At 37.2% G+C, this 27,671-nt stretch overlaps 3 protein-coding genes across 3 annotated transcripts; 1 reads left to right on the forward strand and 2 right to left on the reverse strand.

Moving 5' to 3' along the window:
* The first annotated feature begins 360 nt into the window (after positions 1-360).
* On the forward strand, positions 361-9,834 carry LOC140240007 (uncharacterized). Its single transcript, XM_072319817.1, has 8 exons — positions 361-544; positions 4,065-4,134; positions 4,706-4,814; positions 5,778-5,856; positions 7,029-7,111; positions 7,707-7,763; positions 8,491-8,628; positions 9,270-9,834. The coding sequence occupies exons 1-8, from the start codon at positions 521-523 to the stop codon at positions 9,484-9,486; spliced, it is 777 nt and encodes a 258-aa protein (XP_072175918.1). The 5' UTR covers positions 361-520; the 3' UTR covers positions 9,487-9,834.
* Positions 9,835-14,655: 4,821 nt separating this feature from the next.
* On the reverse strand, positions 14,656-20,293 carry LOC140239534 (uncharacterized). The gene is made up of 6 exons (XM_072319369.1): positions 20,252-20,293; positions 19,046-19,273; positions 18,175-18,529; positions 16,579-16,626; positions 16,021-16,149; positions 14,656-14,933 (listed from the first exon to the last, which is right to left on the reverse strand). The coding sequence occupies exons 1-6, from the start codon at positions 20,291-20,293 to the stop codon at positions 14,656-14,658; spliced, it is 1,080 nt and encodes a 359-aa protein (XP_072175470.1).
* Positions 20,294-22,289: 1,996 nt separating this feature from the next.
* On the reverse strand, positions 22,290-25,852 carry LOC140240291 (uncharacterized). The gene is made up of 6 exons (XM_072320074.1): positions 25,784-25,852; positions 24,541-24,951; positions 24,236-24,239; positions 23,830-23,964; positions 23,061-23,204; positions 22,290-22,543 (listed from the first exon to the last, which is right to left on the reverse strand). Exons 1-6 carry the CDS (start codon positions 25,850-25,852, stop codon positions 22,290-22,292), a joined length of 1,017 nt encoding a protein of 338 aa, XP_072176175.1.
* Positions 25,853-27,671: the final 1,819 nt, after the last annotated feature.

Genomic DNA, 27,671 nt, shown 5'->3' on the forward strand with positions numbered 1-27,671 from the left:
TTTAATATGTGACGATAATGCATGATTGAAAGCACAAATTAACACGCGCATGTGATCTCAAAATTAATTGAGCTAAGGAAAGTGGTTAATGAGCCAAACCAGAATACATAGAAGCTATAATAAGCCGGTAGTGGCTAATAGGTCAAGAGAGCTCTTTGCGCTATGTGTATGTGGGGAGTCAGCGGGGTTGGGTAGCATGCAAGCAGCTACTGAAGTTCCGCCCGGATTGATTATAACAACTTGTCAATGGGCGCGCCGTTGCTATGGCGCTACCGCTGCTATTGTTTACGTCGGCATACACGCGCACCGGACCTATTCACCACAGCAATGCTAAATCACACGCATCGCATGTAGGGTAATCTCACTGGAACTTTGCCCCTGTTTCGCAGCATCGTAACGCAACTTTACCCCTACCAACAACTGCAACAGGTGCACGAACCCGGTATATCTTGCAGTTTAGGAACACGATTTCGAGGTGTGGACAAATAATTGCATCGTGTCAGACGGAAATATCATAAACATGTCAGATCAAGAAAAAGAAGAAGTAAGTAGGGCTTATTTCTTTGTCTCTACGCACTTTTTTTCTTTGTGAAGTTTCAGAGTGTTCGTATGTGGAATAGACGGTCCGCAGTTCTTGTGCTGTGTAGCTTTCTGTTGTATAGAACTAGTGAATAGTGTATGAATGAGTTATCCTGCTCACCAAGTAAACAGAAATAAGTGGATAAATTGATGCTTGATTGCAATGATTACTTATCTAATAAAGAAGCTCAAAAGTACATGTACAATTTAATGTATGCCATGTTCTTCTTAACATACAATTGTACATGTATATTATGTACTATTGTGTAAATATCATGTCTTGCATGCACCATCACTTAGTGGCCTCACACATGTCCCAAAGTTCAAATACACGCTCAATCAACCAGCTCGTCAAATTGATACTTTGCTGGAAAAAAAAAATGGGTATGGGTTTAGCAAGTATTTCTAAAATGACACATGTGTACCAATTGTTTTACTAATACCAGCATGTATATAGGAATACATGTAATATTTTAGATTGAATGCCCGGTTCCAAACAGTGTGCACGTTTACAATTGTGCTACATGTAGGCTACCACACTTCTTTTATTATAAATACAACCTGTATATTAACTTGCACTTTTGTGTATAGTATTGCAGCATGCTGGTCCCAATTGCATACATACAGTGTACCAGTATAATGTTAACATCACTGAGCATGTTCTGTATAGTGATGGGTCTATGTTTAAACAGAAAATGGGTTCAGGCTGAGATACAGTGTACTATGCACCTGTGGAACCCTTGATGCCCAATTGAGGTACTGTAGCTTAAAGAGCATGCATCCATTACGTATGGAAAGTACACATTTTGAAGCATTACTATTTATAGCAAAGAACCAAGATCAGCATGAAAAAGGTAAATTTTGTATCAAAGTCCAACAATAAGGAAAAAAAAAGTGTGACAATCAATCACAACCTTGTACTTCAATTCCTAGCATGACATTAAACACTTGCAGAGCAACCATTACTCCTATTTATATACACTGTATGTCAGCTGATCATATACTACATAGTATTAGTGCCATCATTTCTTCTTCTTTTTTTCCCCCCAAATACTCTCGAATATACACCTTTGTAGTTGTATGATGTATATTAGTATATCTTGTTTCGTTACATTCCAGCCATTCTACTGCATATCAACCAAGTTAAAAATGTTCAGAAGAACTAATCATTTGAAAGGCATAATTTACCATTTGCAGATGAAACAAAAACTCAGCATTAGTGCTTCAAAATAGTTCTAAAATGTGAGTTTGGGATAGAAACAACCAGTGTAAAAAATGAACCAGTATAATCGATGTTAAATATTGTTAGTTATACAAAATGTGAACAATAGTTACAATAAAAATGTTTCCAGACTAAACTGTCAACATCAGTTAGAGATCAATAAAAATAGTGATATCTCCATATTTTAGGCTTTATTGCAAACATTTTATATATGGTAGGATGTTTTGTGATACAACTGACCTACAAACTGTACACATACAGTTGTATGCATCAAAAGTGATATCTTGAACATTCTTTTAAATCACTGCTCTCAAAGGTAGACAGGGCCTTTAACTGATAGAATGCATTGCCATTGACAAACCATGAAGCGTCCTTTAAGTACGGTATGGGTGTTGCTTTGACAGTAATCACTCTTAACAAAGTGAGAGATATACACTTACAGCTTGTACACTCGTACATACTGTAGTCCGCACAGGTGTGAGAGAAGAGTACACTCAGTCATCACAATCTATTATTAAGTGAGCTTTTATAATGGGGGCTTGATTACGTGTACTGTACTTATAATGGTATATGTACTCTTTCTAATCGGTTAATTTGCTTATCCACTTGACTTCCAACTGTATTGACAGCAATTAAAGGTACATATCAATAAAGAATATATGTGATCACTCACGAAGGGATGGATTCCCAGGTTAGCTATCATCTCTGACACCTGCCATTTAAGCGATTACCAGGATCTAACAAGATAAACCTCATGGATACACTGCTATAAATTTGACAACACTATGCTTAACATGGGAATTCTGTTGTGGTTTAATGAATGAATAGCTGACTACGGTCTGTAGCAATGTTTTGAATATAATAAGTCTCATAGATTTGTACAAATGAGTCTTTTCAATGATGGATACGTATAAATTTACTTTGTGCAAGTTCATCAGCCATTGTTTTCCCTACACATACAATACATTGTATGTACAACGTAGGCCTACCATCAATATACAATATTACATGTACAAATTTTTGTACTGTATATCCAAAGTGCACATTGTACATAATGAGCAGTCCCAGACTACACTAATAATGCTTTATAGTTTTGCCAGTTGTATGTTTAAAGAAGGCATTAGATTTTGATTGAATTATCTCATTACCAAACTTTGCAAGGGAATTATTGAATGAAAAGTGAATTCAAAGTGGATAAGATAGGGCTGTGATTTTTTTAACAGTTATTTTTTATGTAAATCAGCGACAAAATATTGAATAAAAATTGGTTGGTCGTCGTTCTTGTATTTCTTCTTGTCCTTTTTCTTGGTGACACGACATTTGCGACAATTGCTCCGGTCTTATTTTCTCCAAGGACTTATATCGTAGGGTTAAGGTTAGGGTTAGGCTTGTGATAGGGTGTCAGGTAGAGTTTGAGGTGAGGAATAGGATTGATGGTTAGGGCCATGTTTGTGATTAGAATTTATGTTTGATACATGTTTGATATTTCATACAATGCTGTACATTGTAGGAGCAATAGTTGCAGCTGCAAATGTCATGGAACTATTTTCCTTTCTTTTCTCTATGTTTGTTTTATATGATTTGTGGGATCTCTTCCTCTTTCTTTCTACAACTGAGTCACTGTTCCTCTTTCTCCACTATCTCTATTCATCATCTGTTTCCACTGTCTGTCTGTCTGTTTGTCTGTCAATCTCATCTCATATTTAATGTAAGTCTCATCAGCTTGCTTCTGTGGTGTTTGACATTTCATGTATCATTAGCTGTCACACTATAGCCATGTACATCCAACAATTAGTAAAGGCCATGACCGTGTTTATATAGTAGCAAAGCACTCTCAACTTTTAACTGCAGCATGCAGTTACCATAACGACAGCAAGACAACAATGGATTAGCTGTGTAGTCACAATAGATGCGACATGTATTCATGCACTATTAATAAAATGCACAATGTACAATTGTATGATAAAGAATATGCCCCCCTCTCTCCACTTGCTCTCCCTCTCCACCTCTCCACCCCTCCCCCTCCCTCTCCTCCTCCCCCTCCCCCTCCCCCTCTCTCTCTCTCTCTATCTCTGTGTACACTCCTGTACACGATTGAGTCACGACTATCCTATCAAAGAAATGTTCAAGTGGGCCAACTGTTTGAAATGAACTCTTAATGCATACATATGTAATAATAAGAATCCTGATACCATGTTGGTATATAAAATGTGCAATTGTACAGTCAGTCAGTGTATGTATTTTTTCAATGTTTTGATTTCAGGTTTCATCAGAACAGCAGGCAGAGGAACAGCCTCCAGCAGAGAAAGAGAAGAAAGATGAAGGCGCAAAAGGTGAGTGAATTCTTTATTTGATCACAGTGAAACTCATTCGGTTATGCTGCCAAGTGCTCTAATAATTCGATAACTTTGGTATGAAGTTTCAAAAATTAGATGGAACTGATAGTGATACAAGTCATTTAATTTGCTCAAAATCAGAAGCAAACAGAAAGATTTGCTGTATATTGCAAAAATATATCTATTTTCAATCATCTAAAATGTATTACCAGTCCATGGATCAGTTATGAATTTCAGGATTTTACAGATTTTTGATGAAGTGTTCCTTAACTCGTATGTTGAGAATGAGAAGGGCGTTAAGTTGTCTTGAACACTATGGGTTTAGTGGCAACTTAACGCCCTTATCATTCTCAACCGACGAACTTAAATGAACAGTGACCCGTTATATGACCAGAATAGAGCTCAATCTCAAATATTGACATTGGATCATAAAAATCATAAAAGGAAGAATACAGCATGAAAGCACAGATGTACAATGTATGGTTGCTCAGATTTGACAGGTTAAATATGTTTAGTATTTGACTAATGTTTCCATTTAATTGTTTTTGTTTGATCTACATGTAATCAGATGAAGCCAGCCCAAGAGACAAGAGGAATAAGGCTTTCATTGCAGCAGAGTTCAACCGTCTTCGTGACAGCCTGGATGTGGAGAAGACGAGGATCAAACATCCCGAATAGTGAGTCCCTTTAATTCTGATTGCTAGGGTCTAACTCAACAGGTCCACTGACTTGTTTATGCCTGATATCTCATACGCAGGAAAAAAAAAAAGAATCAGTGAATCTAAAAAAAAAGAAGAAGAAAAAAGATCCATTATCCATACTGATTTGACACTGGGATAGATTCAGGGATTCCTAAAGGGCTGAGTGCAAAGCAGTTTATATTTCTGGTGCCACTAAGCAAAAAAAAAAACAAACAAACAAACAAAACAAAATAAAACAAAACAAACCTTGACAGGTATTTTATCATACCACTTCCGGAATTAATCACCTAACAAGGAAAAAAAAAAGGCTTAAGTGCAATAGAATTGGCTGTCCAGAATGGTTTCTTTAAAAAAAAAGAACACAAAATTATAGGGGCACATACATGCACCCCTTTATTCTATTTCTGTTTATTTCTTTTGTTCAAAAACAAATCTAAAGGGGGGGGGGGGCACGTATCCAGTGTGCCCCCTCCTGGATCCGCCACTGTTTGACATCTAGTGGGTTGCTTTGGTGTTCAAAGTAAAAGGCTGCCCATTAATCATGTGATCATCTGGTTATGACATTTGACTCTGCTTCTGATTTCTGACATTGAAACAAGAGAGGTGTAGTCATATTCAGTGTCAATGTGATTTTTCTCGTAATGAAAGATAATCATACGATATTAGTTACCCTTGAGCGAGACATTGAAATGTTGCCCTGCCGTGGTCCATATTGTGGTAGTAGAAAATGAGTGCAGGATATTGTCCTCAACAAAGGCAATAGAACTCCTGCATCACCTAATAATGGCCTGCCCATATTAGGTTGATATTTTCTTTCTTTTTTTTTTTTTTTGCTCAATAAATATACTATATTTCTTGATATTTATCCGAGTCTTTGTAGTTCAGAATGCAAACTTTTACAGATGTCCAACATTTTATGTTTTCAATTTTGTCTTACAGCAAGGAATACACCCCCTTCATCTGGACCAGCTTAGAGCCCTACTACAACACATACACTGTCAGCTTTCTACTGGATTATGTGAGTAATGTGTCATTTGATGGGCTGAAACCTTAAAGGGATTGTATAGTTTTGGTTAAGACCTAATTTCAGGTCTCTAACATTTTTTGCTGTGATAATGAGATACCTCTTATGAAATATGAAAGAGCTTGTAATTCTATGAGGAATTCAACGTTTATTTGATGAAAATTGGTTTTGAAATGGCTGAGATATCCAAAAAAGAGCGATTCTAATAAAGTGTGGGACCGACACTTTATTACAATCAGTTTGTTTTACTTTGTTTTTGGATGTTTCAGTCATTCAAAACCGGATTTTCATCAAATAAACTTTGAATTCCTCTTAAAATGGTACTTTCTGTACTATATCATAAGTGTTTTCTTGGTATCTCGCAAAAAGTTAAAGCCCAATTCTCATCTCCACCAATACTGTACCATCCCTTTAAAGAGGATTTATATCCAAAGACCCAATGCAAGAAAGCTATCCAATATGACTGTTAACCCCACCATGGTCTTAACGAACAGTATTGGCATTTACTCGTAGCAGGGGAACATTACATGTTCTTTGGAGTTTTAGAGGATGCCTTCTTACTTCAGAAGTTGTAAGCTAGAAATGAAGTACAAACATACAGCTTTAATACTGCCAATGCTTCAACCCCTCCTAACATTTTCAGTGTATTATATTTTATTGTCTGTTCTGTTCCATATAGTCTGTTAACAAAGAATTGTTTTGCATTTTCCAGAATTTTGCATCAGTGTGCCATGTACTGGAGTTAATGAAAGTTTATCAGCAGCTTTAAACAGACCTGAAGCCATATAAAATGTATTTCATTGATGTTAAATTAAAAAAAAATGATGCATCACCAGTGTGACACTCACAATTTGAAGCAAAGTTTTGAGATAGACTATGCTGCCTGTCTGTGTAGTTTAGTGCAGTTTGGGATGAATATCTAATCCATTTGAACTGAAGACTACAAGTGTACCTCAGACCATCTGTACCAGTATTTGCAGTTTCCTGTCTAGCAGTGTGCGGTTGAATTTGGATCCCATTTTTATTTTTATTTTGCTATAATTATTTTTTTCCCCGGTTGTTGGTGTCTAAATTGAAATCAGGAAAAACAATAAATCATCAAAATTATGTCACGTATCTGAAGGATATTTGTAAACGGAATATATCCAATTTTCCCCCATTTTCAGCCGGAGCATGTTCGTCATGGCTACATCACTAGGAAGACAGCGATTGGTATTGTTGATCCAGAGATATCCCACAATATGGACGAGTGAGTATAATATATAGATACCCTTGCCACAATCATATTTTACTTTTAAAAGTGGCCATGCAGTCACCCACTTCACTTGCTCATCATCATACACACAAACAGATTAGGGAAAAAATATCACAAGAAATGCCGTAGGCTGCTTTTATTATATCATGAAGCAAGGTTTTACCTGCATACTGATTCAGATCAATCCTCATTGGGTTAATCCCTTGGAAACTTTTGGACTTTGCTCATGTGTGATGATCAACACGCACTAAACAGCCAAGGTACGAATATCGATCATTTTGCATTTAAACAAAAGAATGCTGTTATTCAAGTAGGCCTACTGCACATACATGCACACCCTATACATTGTAGTTCATTTCTATAAGCCTGTATAATGCTTGTGCATATATAGGTCATTGTTGAGCGCACATTACCAGTATAAGCATAGACTTTCCCCATGGTACTGTAATACATCACAAGCACAACTTTAATAATGTCATCAACCGTTTTGTTCATCATCCAATTGGGACGGATCATATGTCATCATACCATTATCTCCATAATAGACGATATTATTTAAGATGATGTTCTCTCTGTTGCCATTCTACAGGTCCCTGGATGCAGTACCAGTTTCCACACCCAGGTCTCCCAGGGAAGAACATGTTGTGTGAGTTCTATGATATACACAGTATCTGTAGATTGTATATACAAGTTGATAGGCAGGACAGATGCATAATGTTTGATTAAATGATGATGATAATGGTAATGCCGATGATTGTGATGATGATGATGGATTGTACAAAAATTGATAAGCAGGACAATTATGATAATGATAATAATGGTGATGATGATAATGATGATGATGGTGGTAGTACTGGTTTTGGTGGCACTGATATTGTTAAGGACAAAGATAATGTGAGTATTTATATCTACCTTAATGAGGACGAGTCCCGAGTATACTCAGGCAAGTGTCTATGGGAAATGCGTGTTGTAGCAAAATCAATCCGTCCTCAACGGGTTAAAGCTGGGTGCTCAAAGTGCCTTATTACAGTACAGTTCATAGTCAAATTGCAAGAACAAACTAACAATAAAGAGCAGCATGAAATAAAGTAAAAACAAGTGAAAAAAAAACAGGTAGAGCAAAAATAGAACAAATGTCACAAATATAATTTCGGATTTGATATGAAAAAAATAATCCTAAAGATGGACCACTTCTTATGTACATGTATGTGTATGTAGTCAAGTCCAAAGATATGATCTGGAATGTGCAACTTATAAGTGTATGCATGACCCTAAATAGCAGTTGTATATGCAGAAATATTTACTGAATCAAAATATGATATATTGTGTATGTGTTAATGGAGGTATCCCCGGTGCTCTGACTTTGATTACAGTCCGAAGATAGTCCGTGGAGAGAAGGCCCGGGAAGCCAAGGGGAGCACCAGGCTGCCCAGGTGGCCAGTGGTCAAGTTCAACCGACCCCAGATGGCAAAGGAAAGACAGCTGAACTGGGGGGATGTCCCCAAACTGAGGTAAGCCAAATGGAGCCACCATAGAGACAGTCTTGAAAATGTTGATGATTGATACTTTCTGTAGAATTTCCATTTCCCATTTCAACTATTGAGTCACAATTTGGAACATGGTATTACTTCTTTGAGATCAATTGTAACCCGGGAAGCCAAAGTATAGTTGTAGAACTCAACTGGAAAATGCTTGTCAAGGAATAACAGATTATAGGCACAAGCAGGGAGTCAAATAGGCCTGTCTGATTCAAATTGATAAAATGCTATCCTGTGGAATTCAAAGAAATGTTTGAAAATGGACCAGTATTTCAATGATTTCATATATAGAAAGTATTAAAGCCCATGTTTGAATGGTGTTCCTTATTGTGAAGCTTTTTGGGTTTTTTTTTTTACAGGTGTTCTGTTTATTTTATTCATTCATCAGTTATTTCTAATCAGTGCAAATACAAAACAGTACAAATGTAACTAGTCCGGAACTTTTAAAGTAGAATGAAACAAGAAAAGCATTAATTTCAGGCGATTATCAGGCTGATTATGGACAGCCTGATAATCGGCAGGTTTTAATAGCGCCAAAAGTCCAGCAACAAAGAGCCATAAAAGAATAGATTTTTAAGATCTGGATTGGTGTTTGATACTTTTGACCACCATAGGGAGGATCTGCATACAAAATACAGCAGCAATTCCCAGGACAGGCAGAAGTACGATGCCAACCGCACCAAGCACGACTGGTACCGGATGGACCTTGCTCAGCTAAAAGACATCAATGAAGTCAGCCGAGCCCACATGAAGATCACTTGCCACGCCTACCTGGGCACCTCATCGGGCTCCAAGAAAGCCATCTCATCTTTAGCTAAGGTCTTAGAATGATGGACATTCCATATCCAATCAAATACATGTATAATGAGAACTGTTCATAAAATATATATTTGACGATTTCCCATCGGTTTCATCCTGTACATAGCAAATGGCAAATTCATATATCGCTTGTTTGTGTAACTATACGTTTAAATCTCAATATGAATTCTGTGCTGTGCTCAGAGACAAGTTTGGGATGTCTGGCAGTTGTTTATTTGCTTGGAGAGTGATGGTGCAGCTGATGGGAGTGCCAGTGATGAATATAGCTTTGCGTTGCTATGGGATACAGAGTGGGTGTAGCACGGGGCATAAAATGGGAGTGACTTTTGTACTGTTGCTTTGTCACAAATCCGTCCATATGTTACTACCCTCTCTGCCTTCCCCCATATATTAGCAAAGCTTCTCCATGTTGAGAGAGCCAGTGAGTACATTACAGGTAAAAGTGAATTGAAACACCCTTTTTTTTGTGTGTGCTCTTGTATGGGAAAAAAACAAGTGATTGCACACACATCATACTACAATCCACTTTATTTCTCAGTCATGCTTTTTGTTAAGCGCAAGGCAAAAATAATGCAAGGATAAAGTAAAAGGAACTGTGAGGATCTTAAAATGATCAGTGGCATCACTCCAGTAGAGTTTTAGGCATTCTTTTGACTAATGATGGAAGGTACCACAAGGAACCGATCCTTGTTGGATTTGTCTTAGAAACCATGTGTGTGATGAGACTTCTGAACCCCACCTTGGATGTAATGTATATCATAAGTGTTTGTCAGTTTTCAATCCGTTTGTCTGTCCACCCATTTGTTGGCGATGTCAGTTGTCTGGTAGGTAACTGAATAAATATTAGATAGATTTTGCAATATAGTATCAGATATGATATGAAGCAGAAATAGTGACAGATATGGTTTTGAAATATGACATGCAAGTGTCTGAAAGGGTAAAGGTCAGACTGTACCATTATAAGGATAGTGGAAGTCAAATTAAAGAATACATAGGAGTTGATATAGTCTGCATACTTATGGACATGGGTTTGTGCCTTTTTTGACCGTAACAGTATCAGATTACTCAAATCTGGTAGTGTATATTCAGAGAAAAAAAAATTCACAAATGTCCACACTTTCATAGTATTGTCAACCAGTATTAGATATGTCAAGTTGAAATCAAGAGTAAAGGTGCTTACTTTTGAAGATATGCTCTACATAGCTTACATATCTGTCCTCTTTTATCAGGACAGGTTTGTGTTCAACAATAGCAATAATTGGTCTATGCAGGGTCTACCACCAACAGGAAACATATGCAAAAGTATGAGATCCAATATTTGTGATTTCATATCCCCCAAAGCCAGAGAAAATGAATAGCAGATTATATTTCTATTACTCTTTCTATTTGTCTTTATGTGTATATCAAAATAAGTGGGGTGTGTAATGTTTGCTACCAGTATCAGAAGAGTAACTGTTTGACTTAAGGTGCTTCCCATGTGGTACTGTTTTTGTTGTACAAAATTGACTTTACAAAAACAGACATACATGTATTTTTGTGGTGTAGTTTGTGCATACTGTATACCCAGAAAGAGTAGCAGATACACAGATTTGTGCATCCAGCTGCATATATAGATAGGGTCACTTTAATTTTTTAGCTGCAGTGACCATCCTCAAAAACAGTTACATCTGAGAATTTAAGTTCAGGATTTTTTAATACAAAAATACAAACATATAGATATGGTACTTCATGTAAGGTACACAGAACTTATAAATAAGTTTTTCAGTCAAGCTTGTTTTATTTCACTTTTTGCACTTATACAAATTATAAAGTTCCACAGGCCATTTAACTGAACTTAATACAATGAATCAAAGACAAAGCAGTATGTAGTGAATTGTGGAGCAAAAAGTCTCATGCCGTTTTTAACATGGCAGAATATTGTAACTTGACTACAATAATGCTACGTGTTTTCTTTTCCTTTCAAACCGTCCATAAGCGTTTGGTGCTTGTAACATCATACTGTGCTGAATTTCTTTGACTTCCAAAGCGATTATGTTAGTCAAGCAATATACAATATCTAAATGCAAAGGGATGAAATGTTTACATTGTCACATTAAAAAAAAATGTCAACACATACAGTCTTGTGTTTACACCTTGATGGTTCTTAGTTGACAGACTATAATTTGACTGTTGACCTGTTGATGTATGGTCTATAACCTCTTGAGAGTTACAATGTGACAACTGTTACATTCCTAGTGGTTTAAAGGTACACTTCTGCATTTAAGTTATTTGGGCATCACTTGTCAAAGGTGGTTTGATATATCATAATGAATTTCTAGTCATATAAAGGATGGAATGCATGGCTTAGTTCTTCAAAGAAAAAAAAATGGTATGTACATGACAGCAATCCTCAAACTGACATTCTCAGGGTGTTGCTTCTTTCAAACTCTCTATTATATAGATTTCTTTGGCAGTTGGCTCTCTCTTGCATATTAGAATGTCATTACATGATCAAGATTGTTTTAGCTGGTGAGTCACATTGTTTGCATTTCTAAATTGATCAAGTGGAAAATGAGATGCAACTACGATGACTATTTATCTTTTGAGTTTGAATTGTATTCAAAAAGCGCATTGGAATCAAATTTTGATACATCGATTGAAGTGATATATGTCTGAGTTGTGCTAATTTTTCACATCAGTTCATCATTTTCTAAGATTTGATCAGAGTTGGCAGCAGGTTGCATAAGGTGGTGAGCATTAAACATTGATGACAACTTCTGTGCAGAATAACATATCACATCCATTATCTTGGTGTAACTGTAGAGAAACTGAAGAAAACAGGAATAAATGACCATCTTGTTACTGTTACACATAATATACAAATAGTGTGTCAAGTTAAACATGGATGCAGGTCACAATTCACCTCTTACTACAATACATAAAGTACCAAGTCTGCAGCTACTCTTTGTTGCAATCTCACAAACTTGGGCACCAGCAACCAGTTGTACGTCAGGAAAGTTTTGTGCTGTGTACCAGCCCAGATTGGAATGCATCAGATTAAGTGTTACAACTGGTTTTGTTTGTTTATCATTGTTTTTGTGTTATGATGTTATACCAAGTTTTAAATCAATAATTTATGGTTCAGAAGCAGAAAAGCATTTGCCCACGGAATTTTGTACAGTAATAAATGCTTTTCTGGTTTTGAAATTTTTAAATAAATACTGCATATATACATTCACTGTATACTTTCACATGTGTATTCATACTGGCTTTGATTGGTTTGTATAGCTTGTATCGTGTACGATGATGTATAATATTTTTGAGTGTTGGAAACTAGATGAAATGCTACAGCAGCTTCTGACATAGCACTGGAGAAACATGCAGAGACTCACAGTTATTTACCTTTTTTTTTTCTTTTAATTTGCATCAAATAGCAAAGGCATGAGCAGCCTCTAGATGGAAAAACAAAACAAAAGCATGTCACACGGAATATTTGACAATTCCACACTAAATTTTTTAACACGTGTAATATCACACAGTTGAAAAAAAAACCAAGCCAAACACAATCATTTTCATGTTGATAGCTTTTAGCCTGCGAGGTCTAAGTATTTAGTGTCTGAAATCAATTTTTCTTTGTAGTTTGCATGGTACAGTGAACTTTTCACAGAACAATCATCAATTCTGTACTGTAAGACAAAAGACATCACTGTAAATGTACCTTGGCTCGGGAGGGAAAGGAGGAGAGATATTTTAAGGAATAAAGGAAAAGAGATAAAAGAAAGAAATATAGTATATGATTTGTAGAAAGAAAGTGAGAGATATGATATATTGAGGTATATATATATGAAGAGTTTGTTTGCAAAAACCGATAAGTCCATTTTTTAAGATTTTGAAGTACGGTCTCTGTCATAAAGTGCAAAATAATACCTTTTAAATGATATATTGGTCACTACATATAAAGGTACATTTTTGAAGTTATGGTCAAAAGAAGCAAAAATTTTCTTATTATTCTCTTTATTTTTCTTGACCTTCAATCGCAAATATCTCCATTTGACAAATATGGACTTATCGGTTTTTGCAATCAAACTCTTCATATGTAGAGAGAGAGAGGGGGAAAGAGATGAAGCATGAAAGAGGGAGGAGAGTAATACTACCGTCTCATCTATCTATCTATCTATCTATCTATCTATCTATCTATCTACCTATCTATCTATCTATCTATCTATCTACCTATCTATCTATCTATCTATCTATCTATCTATCTACCTATCTATCTATCTACCTATCTATCTATCTATCTATCTATCTATCTACCTACCTATCTATCTATCTATCTATCTATCTACCTATCTATCTATCTATCTATCTATCTATCTATCTATCTACCTACCTACCTATCTATCTATCTATCTATCTATCTATCTATCTATCTATCTATCTATCTACCTACCTATCTATCTATCTATCTATCTATCTATCTATCTATCTATCTATCTACCTACCTATCTATCTATCTATCTATCTATCTATCTATCTATCTATCTATATATATATATATATATCTATCTATCTTTCTATCCATGTAATTATATGCATATATCTAGATAGATAAATAGGGCCTAGATAGGTAGATAGTATATAGATACATATCAAGAGGAATAAACACTTTTCTGGAGAGAACAGTTTTAACTGGAGCATGCACTGAAATCTACATGATTTAATCAGGGAGAAGTGAAATCTACATGATTTAATCAGGGAGAAGTGAAATCTACATGATTTAATCAGGGAGAAGTCCCATCTCCCTGATTTAATGAAAGTGAAAATTTCAAACAGAACGCTGTGATAGAACGAGAGAATGAGAGGACAGAGGGCTGGAAAAAGACAGAAAGAGAGAGAAATAGAGAAAGAAGAGAACAGAAATGAGTATAATATGCTGTATCAGTCCTCCAACTCTTTTCTCCTCCAGGACTTCCTCCAAAAGAATATCGATTGAATAATAATGATGACAATACAAGGCCCGAATAAATCAATTTCGAGCGGACCCCACCCCATTAAATTGTTGACCCCAAATACCATTCAATGCAAATTACTTAAGCTCAGTCAGATAATGTTTGTCTTTGCGCGGTGTGATTTTTAATTTCCTGCACAGTGAGAGATATATTACGTATATCATTATTATCTCACGTTATTCACCTGCGAATATTACGCCGGGCAGCTAATAAACAACATGTCGTCGCTGATAATGTCCGCCCCCATAAGTGTGCCCGCCACTGTTCGTCCATTCCGAGTGTCGACGCACCAACAGCTCCGATTATCGACAGTACACTGTTGTCGCAGCCACAGTTTTCCGTCCGCCTGGCACTGGGGGATGTACCCGCAGCGATCAGGGTCGAGTCCTCCTCGAGTACACGACTGGTTGAAATTTTCGCGTAGATTTTTGCAAGAAATTGCCCTTTCCACGGAGAAATCCAATGTGGGACCTGTTGAGTATTTAGAGGGCAATAACATGTTCAAAATCAAGTAAAGAAAAAAAAAAAAACCCTCAAGAAAGAAAGTCAAATCTGACAAATAGAGTCCATAACTGAATGAAGTTTCAACCGAAAATTCGACTTATAGAATAATGGAAGTCATTAAATGTTATGTTTCAACAGGGATATCGGTAGCATTCTTATGGATGGGCTAAGGATATGAAGTAATCAACTGAAGAAGTGTATGCTCTGATTTCGAAAAATGTAATATGATGTTTGTGATTGAAAGCCGAATAAATAATAATAATAACAATAATAATAATAACAATAATAATAATAATAATAATAATAATAATAATAATAATAATAATAATAATAATAATAATAATAATAATGATAATGATAATAATAATGATGATAATAATAACAATAATAATAACTTACTTTCTGCACAGTGAATGTCATTAGAATCTTGTATCTTTTTAATAACAACTATGCTCTATTTCCCCACAAGCTGCATCACGACAAAGATTTGAAGCGAATGATTTGTTGTTGTTGCTGTTGTTGCTGACATTTACTGTAAAACGAGGAATGTTCGCGTGCATTTTAATTTCGCGAATTTCGCGAGTGCCGAAATTCAAGAAATCAAAATGCACGCGAAAGTTTCATGCCGCGAATATATCGTGTTTTACAGTATTTCATATCAACAAGGGGAACATAGAAAATGATTTGTGTGCTAGTCAATAGCAAGCTTTCGATTCATTACTCTACTATAATTACGCGCCTGCTATGCCGGATTGGATGACGGTCGAACTCGACTGGGAACAACCAAAGGGAACAACTCCATGGCGCATTTTTTTTTTCTTTCTTGCAGGCGCGTCGTAAGATTAGCGTAGTGATTCGAAAGCTCGCGCAATTTGAGACTTTTGAGATCACGACATTATTGCGTCATCTAATTTGCATATAAGGCTGAACTTTCTTTCTTCTTTCTTTCTTTCTTTCTTTCGTTCTTTCTTTCTTTCTTCTACTTCTCCTTCTCCTCCTCCTTCTTCTTTTCTTTTCCCCGTTAATGACGAAAGTTTGTAGGTCTACTTCTTACCGTCGCAGTCTCGTTCGTCTACAGCTGTCGAGCAGTCCAGCTCCCCGTCACACCGCCATGAGCCCGGGATACAGTGTGACGATTCGGTGGGAGAGCCGCACCAGATTTCATCGGCAAGGCACGTGTGCACTGGAGAATGGAGAAAAAAGAAGAAGAAGAAGAAGAAAAAAAAAAAGATTGTCAGGACACGCGGAAACGGATAACGGTCGGGAAAAGGAATCCAAGAAATTGTGACGCAGTCTGAAGATGGAAACTTTCCAAGCCAATTATCAATCCGAAGAACATTAGTTTTTCATTAATATCTCCCGTCTTTCGTTAGTTCGTGATAATAACGGCCAGTTTAAAAAACAAAACAAAAAACTACATATAACACCTTTCCCAATGTATTACACTAATCACAGTCAAATCCAAGTGATGAAAGTTAGCTCGGTGAGCGTAAATCAATAATTTACAAAACGGGTAGTCACATGCAATGCATGCCTAACATTTTCGAAAAGTGGACAAAATGAAATTATTGTACAAAACGAAATGAAATACAATATTGAGTTATCATCTTACTGGTTTCCGTAGAAGACGAGTCGACAGGCACTTCTTGAGCGTTGTGAACTGATATGAAACAATCATGAGCACATTCTTGTCAGGTTTTAATCATCAAATTTGCAGTCAATTCACAAGGATTTACCCATATATATATATATATATGTGCTGTGCAATTCTGATGAGTTGCTACCATCTTTGTCAAAATTACGTGAGAACTGGAGGTTCAGCATGAAGCTGCCACTCTGAGAAGAGCGCCCTCTAATGTTCAGATAACGAGACTGCAGTCACTGCTTGTAGAGATCATCTATTACAATAAGTCAAAAGAATAATGAGCGCTGTATCTATATCTCAGTTGACCTTTCGTCACCCCTATGGAGAATCAGAACTCTCGGTCAATTGTAACGCTAACCCCTTCAAATTATCTTTAATCAAAAGGGCGATATCAGACACACAGAATCAAAGTAGTTCTATGAAACTTGGACAAAGCAAGAGAGTCATGAATATTCAACAGTTTCCCCTCCGAACGAAGCCATTTTACACTACCATAATACGGTCATGATATCTTATACAATTTAGTTAAATCATGATGTCACGAACTCTCACCTCCCAGATCAGTTTGTGCACACGAAGGGTTGTTGATAAAAAATAATAATCACACTTTGGGTAATGAATTAACAACTATGAACATTTCCTCACTGAAAATTATAATTGCTACAAGATTATGGGAACACAACATTAATCTGACGCAAAGGATAAACTTTTTTATTACCTTTTTGTTGTATTTTATGTGACAACAAAAATAATTAAGTGAGATGAATGTAGGTCACTGAGAGAATTGGGTTTCTACGACGTCATCATCTTATCTATATTTGCATTAAAAATATGCGTTTACAACTACTGTCACTCTTATTAGAACCTTTAAATGGAGGGTATAGTATTGCTGGAGGTGATGATTCAGCCTTTAACTTTTGCAAGATGCTTATAAACCACTCTATGAAATGCTAAAGAGCATATAATTCTAACAGGAATTCAAATTTCATTTGATGAAAATCGATTTTGGAATGGCTGCGATATTAAAAAACAAAGTAAAACAAAACGATTTTAAATTAAAGATGAGTCCCACCTTTTATTAGGATTGCTTTGTTTTCGATATATTAGCCATTTCAAAACCAAGTTTCATCAAATAAACTGCGAATTCCTCTTACAATTATAATACTCTTTCATATTTCATAAGGGGTTTCTCATTATCTAAAAAAAAAAAATCCTCATCAAAACACATTGGAAACCTGTGGCCCCATCTCAACTGAATCTGTAGCATCCCCTTTAAGTTCAATAACTTTCTTTCGGTTAATTTTGCAGTTTGGCATCAAACCTTATCTATTCATTAAATCTATATTGACCATCGTGTGGAACTGAACTTAAAATTAAAAAAAAAAGTCCTTCCTTCTTAAACACAAGGCGCGGTGTTCACAAAATATTTGAAAGCAGCAAATTTCGTGGAGAAAGAAGGCATTATAATGAGTAAGATTTCGTTCCTGTGAAAACACTGAAATCAGCGTTCTTTCAGCATCTTTACATCTAACTATACATGTATATGAGGCCAACCCTACCTACCTGCGTGGTACGTAGTCAAGAAAACAAGTAAGCCGCACACAGCGATAATGAAGATGACTAGGATGACGACCACACAGCATCGGTTGAGTCGATTCCCCTTTTTGCATACAGCGACGTCATCATCGTCCTCGTCCTCGGTTTCCTGACTGTCGACGACCTGGCTTGTGTCGTCATCCTCCCCAGCACCCTGCCGGGCCTTGAGCGAGGCTCCGCGCACGTTGTACGACGACCGATTCGAGTTTACCCAATGCATCCAAGACCCCCTGTGTTCAGTCGTTGGTAACTCCACCAATTCGACGCCGAGGCGATGGGATGAGTCGCTGGCAAACCTCTGCAGGGGCATGTCCTCTCCTTCCTGGTTTCATATCAAACAAGAAATCGAAATTCAGGATCGAGTCGCGTATTTCAGCTCTCTTTTACGTGACGTCAGGAATAGTTTGCTCATCAGTCTCAGTGTATCCCAACAATGGTCAAACACAAAGGCAAGATAATAACAATTATGTCTTCTTGGTTATAACGCAGTATCATCATGCATGCATTACTATAAAAGCAATACAGAAGTTACTGTAAGTGAGTGCGTAAGCGAGTATATAGCCCTGTTGGTTAGGCGGTATGAAAATGGAAAAAGGAAAGAAAGAAAGGGAACCCATATAGTTATATCCGGATATCTATAGCATCTGCAGTTCTCATGATCATTACCAATCCACGTGTGACAGATTGACGGTGGTCTACCACATCTGGAGTCGCTCCACTGTCCCTTCAGTTAGCAATCATTAACAGGTGACATTAAAAAGGGTCAAATCTGCCTTTTGAAATTTGTCATGCAATAGCAATAAGACCAGGTAGAAGGACTGCGTAGCAGACAACAAACCTTATTATTCGGAGAAGCTTCAGCGAGGAGCGAGTTAGCCTGAGCCTCTCCCACGTCGATCCGTAGCTCGCCCGGTGGCTTGTCCTGCTCGAGCCGCTGCGATGCTCGCTGGACGTCGTACGACGACCTCTGCCGTGGGCTGAAAAGTTGCTTCAACGAGGTCCGGTGTTTCGATGTCGGGTCTTCGTGCATCCCGACGTGGAGTTTACCAGGTTCGGGAACAGAGCCCTGCAAAATGCAGAATATTATTGATATCTATTTTAAAGAATTAACACTGACAGTTGTGCATCATGGACGAGAGTAGCAGTATACAAAATGAGGAGCATTATTATACAGGTATGCCTTTACCTGAAAAATAATTATTGAACGGAAACTCTGTATCTACATGTTTGTTAATGACATTTATTGAAAGTCTTTTTATTTAACAATTTTTCAGAATTCCTATACCATTTATATTGTATATTTTGCAATGTATGAATTCAGTAACAAAATTTGACTGAAATTTCAAGATATGCGAGGCCAAAAAGAGATCAAAATGAAACACACACACACACACACACACATACACACACCCGGTACACGTATGTAAGAACTCATCGCGGCCTGATGGGTCACTGTTACACTGCTCTTATATTTGAGTGACTAAAATAAGTAGAGCTTAAGGTTAAATCTTATGAATTACAAAAATAAAAATGTCATAATCATTGATGTGGAAACTCTTGCCCGAGCCAAGTCTTTTCAAACGAATTTGTCTCAACTTCTGGAAATTATTAGTTTTTGTAATAACTTCCGTCTATAGAATCTTTGGCAGGAAAATTAACCGTCATCAACCACCGACTAATAGGTTCGTTACGCCCAAGAATAGAGTCAAACCCGGAATCCACGCACTACCTTAACTTGTCACTCCGAACAGAGGACTGTGTGTCAAAAGTCTGTCTTAATTCATCAATCGACCAATATGCTTGAATCGTGACTCCGTATAGTCATAATCTACGAGTTCCTATATATTTGCTCATGTCTGAAGTGGAATTGAGAGAATTGCTCATAATGTCGTCGACAAACCAAGAGAGGGTAAAATACACATAAATTTTGATGCTGCAAATATTGACAGCACACAAACATGGCAAGTTCAAGGACCACGCCTTGCCACTGTGAATCGGTACTATACATGACTTTTTATATCACTTTGAATCAAGGCGAACATACCTTATTGGAAATTGTCTTCAGCTCTGTGGAATCCGAGTCCATACTGTTCCAAGCCGTTCTATAAACTTCACGCGGTAACAAAGCGGTCGTTTTCTCCTGTTACAAGGAACTGTCGCTCGTATGATATCTCACCATTGTATTTTTGCTGTTGCTATATTCACTGCCGTATTCACTGAACTTAAATGGTCAAGTGTTCTCGCAAACCCACGTATAAATTGAACAGCGAGAGGTGTGATATATCTATAAGTATATTTCAAGGAAGCGCAACACTTCCTACACCCTGCTCTGTCCCCCCCCCCCTCTCTCTCTCTTTCTCTTTCTTTCCATACTAGTGGCATTTTCCCCTCTTTCCGCACTGTATATTTTGACACTTTTATAGAAAAGCAGGATGGAACAATAACAGTCTGGTGTTCTGTCGAGAGACGGCGTATTGTTAACATCCAGATAGCCTCGCTTCAAAATGTCCTCTTATTTCATTGCTGTATTAAAAAAAAAAAACCAATAGCATTCTAATCATATTTTATTCCATCCAACTGACGTAAACATTCTTTTCAATATCTTCTCCAACAAATCATTTTCTCTTAAAGCCCTCAATAATCGTATGATAAACTAAAGCGATCAGCATAGTCTAAGGCTGTTGAAATTCGACTCTGAAGCCGACAACACCGTGTTTGCGTTTGCACTGCGTTTGCAAGTTGCACGGACTTGTTGAAGAACAGCCTGTGGCTGAAACAAGTGACCGTGTGGAAATAAAATGAATGTATGAATGAATGAATGAATGAATGAATGAATGAATGAATGAATGAATGAATGAATGAATGAATGAATGAATGAATGAACGGACAACCAGCTGGAAGTAAGGCTAAGATAGTTGTGACGACACCATAATTGATGAACCCTACTTTAATCGAGGATTTCCCAAGCTGTCCATCCTGTCAAAAATACATGTGCATAGATTTTGTAGAAAAACCACGAAAACCACGAAAACAGAAATGACGGACGATAGCGTTTTACGCGGGAAGAGGAGACACTGTGTTTGTAAGTTGCACTCGACGTGATTACACTGTAACCAAGGCAATAAGGACATGAAGGAAGGAAGAAAATGAATACAATAGCACCCTGTACAACATACTCAAGCGTTCAGTGTACACATCAACCTTTCTTACCACTGCGCGAGTGTTTGCAATAGACGATGCACAGAGTAATCCGTACGCTGCATTCTTTTTATCTTCAAAATATATATGTTTTAATTTGCCACATGAATTGTGCCATTTCATGCCTTAGCCTACAGGGTAAAATTCAAAAGTTTCGACCAAGTGTCCTTTCTAAACTTGTGAGAAGAACAAGTAAACTGGACTAATGCTAGCTAATGCTTTTATCTCTTCAAAGAAAGTACAATTTGTGATAAGAAATGTTTCCGACCTGAAAACTGTTTAGGAGTCTAGACTTGCCTTCAGATGTTTAATTGTCATCTGGAAAAGAAAACAACAAATATTTTCAATAGACATCGATGTAACATACAATCATAAAGACGCGAGGATGAAGACACTAGGTTAAAGTATTTGACGGTATGGAGAACATGATTTTCCTAGCTTCTTCTCTGGCCATTATATTAGGCCTATGGTTTGCTTTTCCGTCATATCCCCTGCCATGACAGAGCTTTCTCTCCAAATCCACTTTTTCCTATTCATACAGCAATTTTAGCCACTCGTACAAAAACGAACAACATTGACTAGGCGCAGAACGTGAGTCACAGCAGTGAAAATTAATTCACTCATTGTTCCATTCTCCAAGGCATGTCCAGGATGATGCTATAAAGCACACTGAGTTTCGCGACTCGATGAAAAGGCAGTATATAGAAAATATCTATCGCTGCTATATTTTAGACTTTGAAGCGGGACCGATCATTACGTGTCGAATTTCAGTTTGATTCCTTCCTTCCTACGCAAAATCCACTCTTCCTGCTAACTTCCCGGTTTGTTACAGTCACCATCACCGATCGGTTAACGAATGGTGTTTGTCTAATGCACGTATAGCTTTACTGAACAAAGTTCGCGCAGTTGAGAACTTCATTGTCCTCAATGATATCGACGCCAGTGAAACTTCCGGTGACTGTGCGTCCGCTATCTGGTTCCACGCACCAGCACGTCAGTCGGTCCAGGGTGCACTGCAGCCTCGTCCACTGGATTCCGTCGGGCTGGCAGGTGGGGACATAGTCGCAGCCGTCACACGATTGGTTGAAAGTTCGTTGCCAGGTAACGCAAGTGAGCGATGTATCTGGCGTAGCGGAACCTGTTGAGAAATCAGCATGATCTTTAAATTTTATTTTTTTTTATGGTTGTCACAACAATAACAATTCCATTCATTGTGTGTGTGTGTGTGTGTGTGTGTGTGTGTGTGTGTGTGTGTGTGTGTGTCTTTAAATGGAATCGCTCTAGAATACTGTATTGAGTCCAACTTACTATTTGCTTGATTCAGTGCCGCTTGCGACACAGCATTTACGTTTTCTAGTAAACCTATGCATACAAGTGCGGAGAATAAAGTCAGATACGTATACCAACAAAGATTACATATGAACAAGTCGCATAGTCATGACATTGTGTTGACATGCTTAATTCCCTTAAACAAAAACAAAAAATCACTTTCTTTTCTATGACATGACACTCATGTATGATGTATAGGGAAGAATAAAAGTACCTTTTGATGAAAGTCACGATCATGTATAATGTTTAGAATTGTGAAGTAAGTCGACTTTTTACAGATAAAGTTTTAATCGATTTCCAAATGGTGTTGACATCCAGACGCTTACCACCACAATCTGCCTCATCTGCAGCAGTGGAGCAGTCCATCTCTCCGTCACACCGCCACTCTCCCGGCACGCACTCTGCGAGATCTCCGGGGGATTCACACCAAAACTCGCCTGGCTGACACTCATGTTTGAATGGTGCACCCTCTGTTCAGCAGCGGAAAGATTTTTAAAGAGGCTATGCGGTGCGAATGCATGTTGACTTGCATCGAACCTTAATACCCTGTTCATCACTTATGTGAAAAAAAAAACACAACAACAAAAACTAAATATGCGCTACATATTTTATATCATTTTATATTAATTTTCTTCAGATTACTTGGATATGCCCACAAAAAATCCAAGGCAAGATTTTGTCAAATTTTGTCAAGAACATCATCTGTCAATCATTGATTAAGTTTTCACGTGATTATCAACAGATAACAATTGGAATGCTCCTTCCCTATAGGCTGAGAAAAACTCACACGTTTCGCTGCAAAGTCTTTTCTTAATCGTATATTAGTAACATGGAAACACGGACATTCTCTAATGTAAGATTAATTACGAATGTACCGAAATTCAATTTCAGAATTCAATGGATGTTCATATCTATAGGTCTCAAACTAGCTATGGTGCTAATCTAAGAAAAACTTTCTGAAACCAGAACGTATAGGGAAAAGGAGTCGTCAGAAAGACATATTCTCACACTATTACGAACAATTTTAGAACGCTTTCAGATCTACGCTGACATAGATTATTTTTCTTTCAATGCTTGGCGAAAAGCACTGCTTACCTGTTGAGCCAAAAGTTGTTATCGGTGCTGTGGACAATGACGATGTTCCGGACGGTGGCGATGTTGTCGATGGTGACTGTGTCGTCTTAAGAGCTGGGGTTGGTTCGCTGGTCGATGTCGAAACTAGGTCGTTTCCTTCATAGATCACGTGACAGCATTGTCAATGAAAAGAAAGTCAAATTGAATGTGATGGTATTATGACGTAGTTGACGTTTATGATGTAATGGACTGTAATCAAATATAATCATATAATGGCATATTTTCATAGTCAGTAGTTCTCTTTTCTTGTTTGTTTTTCTTGATTTTACTGCAGAAATGGTCATTGACGTAATATTAAAAATCCGACGCTTTTTTTTTTGCAAGCCTACAATAATATGTAGTTTTAAATTCTGGCTTTACGACTTACCTGACTTACACGTAATACCATTGTTTTCCTCTATGTTGTCACAATCATCCAATTGTTGTGATCATATCGTGTCATATCTTGTCTCAAGAAAAGAATAATTTTCCCAAAGAGAAAACAGTTTTGACAGAATCAAAGCTTCTACACACAAACAATCTAAGAGATGTAACTACATAGACATGTGCTGATGCATTATTGGTTTGTTCAGTCTTTCTAACGGTAGCCTGTTTCACAAGTGAAGTTGTCTATACCAACGAACAATTCAAATCTGAATGAATATTGCAGAAAACAGGTCGATAGACAAGCACTTCCAGCCGTTCTGTCTCCACACCATAATACTCACTCGACAACAAGGACACGAGGAAGAAGCCACCCGTGCCGAGAAAGGCGACGATCATGAAAACGATCACGATGATCATGCAGCATCGAAGGCAGCGCCCGTCAGTACCCGCCGCCGTCGTTTTCACGTCGACCTTCTTCGCGTCGTCGTCTGCGATGTCGGTGGCGAGTATTTCCATGTGCAAGTCGTCCTCCTTCTGTCGCTCCTTCAGGGACGATCTGCGCACGTTGTACGAGGACTTTCTTCGTTTGGACCCCGGCTTCAGCTTGCTCAGTTTTCGACCGGCGCCGTGCCACGATGAGGAACCACTCTCCACTTTGATCACGACTTCGCTGGGGTTGCTGGAGTACCGTCGCAAGGGGCTATGCGTTTCTTGCACCTGTTTTGAAAGGAAAGAAGAAATTGCAGTGGGGAAGATATACAGTGTGAAAGATTGCAAAAGACAGGGAGCTGTAGAAAATAGTAATCGATCTCTATCGTTAGATTCAGGCTCTGCAAGGCGATTTGCCATTCGCTATTTTACATGAATGTGAAATAATTTTTAGATGACACTGGATAATATGGAAACGGCAAGTTAAAGTGTTATTATTTTAGGGAATACACAAATGTGTAAGAATAGCTAACAAATCGAAGTAGAAGGATACGGAAAATAGTTAACACTGGTTAATGAAATCATATGCATGTGCTTTGCATATTTTCAAAATGTATATTCTTGTTCGTGTTTGTCATATAGCCCTATATGTATTTCAAGATATCTTTGACGTTCAAGAGACATCTCTGTCCGTTGCAAGCAACAACGGAAAATGTAATGTTTCCTTAGTGATTGCGGGAACAGCCAATCAACTTGCAGGATTTACAGCGGCTGCCATGGTAGTTACAATCCTTGTGGGTCTTAATGAAACTAGTTTTTGAGTGTCTTTGATGAATGTTTATTCATATAGGATACAAGCCAATGAGAATGAAAAATGAAGTAACGACGTATCTTTTATTCATTTGTTTATTATTGTTATCATTATCATTATTATTATTATTTATTATTATTATTATCGTCATTATTATTATTATTATTATTATTATTATTATTATTATTATTATTATTATTATTATTATCATTATTATCATTATTAACATTATTAACATTATTAACATTAAGAATATCCACCCCTTAAATTTTCTCAACAAACAAAAGATGATAAAGTGCCGTATCATACCATGTCGTCATGCTCACGATGTTGATTCTTGCCGTTCAACGAAGAGTCCGCCGTTGCATCTTGCTCCATGGTAATACAGAGTAAAGTCCCAACGATCCTTACCAAATACACCAAACACACCAGCACACTTTCCAGTGACTTGTGTGACTTAAATTAGGACTTTCATTGACTCTAAACGACGCGCAATATCGAAGTCTGATTTTGTGCTTTCCTTCAGTCCAAAAATGTTTCCGCCTTCCACTTCCGACAGGGAATTCAGGGATTAAAACTGTAAACTAGATTCATTGGCCTAATACATGTCACTTCCTATCGAATGAACGTCGAACCTTTCGTCAGCAAGAGCTTTTGCTGAACATTATTTCGTAGATTCCGAATGAGGCATACAAACATTTGAATCCCAGCATCATGACGCAAAGAACCCCTCTAATATTCGATCTATAAAGTGATAACTTCTCGACTTCTCTGAGCTGCGACCCACAGAAATATGACACAGAATTATGGGAAAATCTATTGTCAAAGTTGTCACAATTTGGTCTCCCCTGCCACATCGTAGGCGGTGACTGATGTCATTGGACCTTGCTCGAAGCCTTTCATCTACTGTTCATGGCGGAATAATGCCACCAAACTTGCCCAGGCAAACAAAGCGTATATAGGCACAAAAGGCTGGTCTTTCTTTTATTCTTTTCTCATTTTCTTTGACTGTTCTCATAATTCTCTCAATATTGACACCGTTTCGCGGCAATATTTGCGCAGAACGGATTGATATCTATGGAGAGAATGAATCCAGGAAGCTCAATGTGGATGCAGCATGGCGCGAAGAAAAAAAAAATGTCTGAATACTGAAAAAGGGTTTTAAAGTTACTCACGTATCATAATCTTAAACAAGGTTCAGTCACACACCTTGACATAAAAATAAGCTGCAGAGATATCATGCTTCCATTCCCTAACAATTTTCAGTCATTCTTGGTATCTGTTAACACTTCTTGGAACTTACATCGATATCTCAAGCACATTCCTCTAATGTGTATATCTTGTGTAGCCTTTTGACTTTGATGAATGATGAAAGATGACTTATAGCATTCGTATATCTCGACAGCAAAAAACCAAAAAAAAAACCCCAACAAAACAAAACAAAACAAAACAAAAAAGGGGAAATAATACAAACTTTTTACATAAGTCTCCTGATGACACGATGCAAATACTTTAATTCAAAATGCCAGCGAGAGTGAAAGCATCAGAGCAAAATCAAAATGAGTAAATACCGCAGATGTTTTTAAGCACTCTCTTCCTCTGTATATTTAGTCTGTCTGTCTGTCTGTCTCTTTCTTTCCTTCGAAAATTGTAGTTCAGAAAACGATAGGAATTTTGTGAGGAAAGGCATAGTTTCTGATAATAATAATAATAATAATAATAATAATAATAATAATAATAATAATAATAATAATAATAATAATAATAATAATAATAATAATAATAATAATAATAATAATAATAATAATAATACTAATACTAATAATAATACTACTAATAATAATATTAATAATAATAATGAAACACCCTTTAACTTACCTGTAATTCAGTCACAATTATTTCATTGGGTCGTGTCAAGAATGGAGACTTCAGAAATGTTATCACATTGGTGGTTTCAACTTGCCAAGTGACTGGGAATGCATGGTGTGTACACAAACATTTTCTAAAGGCTGCCTCTTCCACGGAGAGTACCGGCAAAATATCACTGCATTTCCTTTAATCATAGATGGTCATCTACACGAGAACTCACCTTTTAAGGTGGGTTACATACATGTGTATCTAAAAGCCCTAAACATGATGCACTCATATATCACTTATACAAATCAGATATATTTAGAACAACTTCACACAGAAATAA

The sequence above is a fragment of the Diadema setosum genome, chromosome 16, assembly GCF_964275005.1.
Source record: "Diadema setosum chromosome 16, eeDiaSeto1, whole genome shotgun sequence".
Taxonomy (NCBI): domain Eukaryota; kingdom Metazoa; phylum Echinodermata; class Echinoidea; order Diadematoida; family Diadematidae; genus Diadema; species Diadema setosum.

Excerpts from the sequence above, each read along its gene's own strand:
- LOC140240007 (XM_072319817.1), top strand. The coding sequence starts at position 521 with ATGTCAGATCAAGAAAAAGAAGAA. Across the intron at positions 7,764-8,490 it reads CCCAGGGAAGAACATGTTGT|TCCGAAGATAGTCCGTGGAG; the intron begins GTGAGTTCTATG and ends CTTTGATTACAG. Across the intron at positions 8,629-9,269 it reads GGGGATGTCCCCAAACTGAG|GGAGGATCTGCATACAAAAT; the intron begins GTAAGCCAAATG and ends TGACCACCATAG.
- LOC140239534 (XM_072319369.1), bottom strand. The coding sequence starts at position 20,293 with ATGGACTCGGATTCCACAGAGCTGAAGACAATTTCCAATAAG. Across the intron at positions 19,274-20,251 it reads TGAAGACAATTTCCAATAAG|GGCTCTGTTCCCGAACCTGG; the intron begins GTATGTTCGCCT and ends TGCATTTTGCAG. Across the intron at positions 16,627-18,174 it reads CTTGACTACGTACCACGCAG|TTCACAACGCTCAAGAAGTG; the intron begins GTAGGTAGGGTT and ends GTTTCATATCAG.
- LOC140240291 (XM_072320074.1), bottom strand. The coding sequence starts at position 25,852 with ATGGAGCAAGATGCAACGGCGGACTCTTCGTTGAACGGCAAGAATCAA. Across the intron at positions 23,205-23,829 it reads AACAACTTTTGGCTCAACAG|AGGGTGCACCATTCAAACAT; the intron begins GTAAGCAGTGCT and ends GCTGCTGAACAG. Across the intron at positions 22,544-23,060 it reads AGATGAGGCAGATTGTGGTG|GTTCCGCTACGCCAGATACA; the intron begins GTAAGCGTCTGG and ends ATTTCTCAACAG.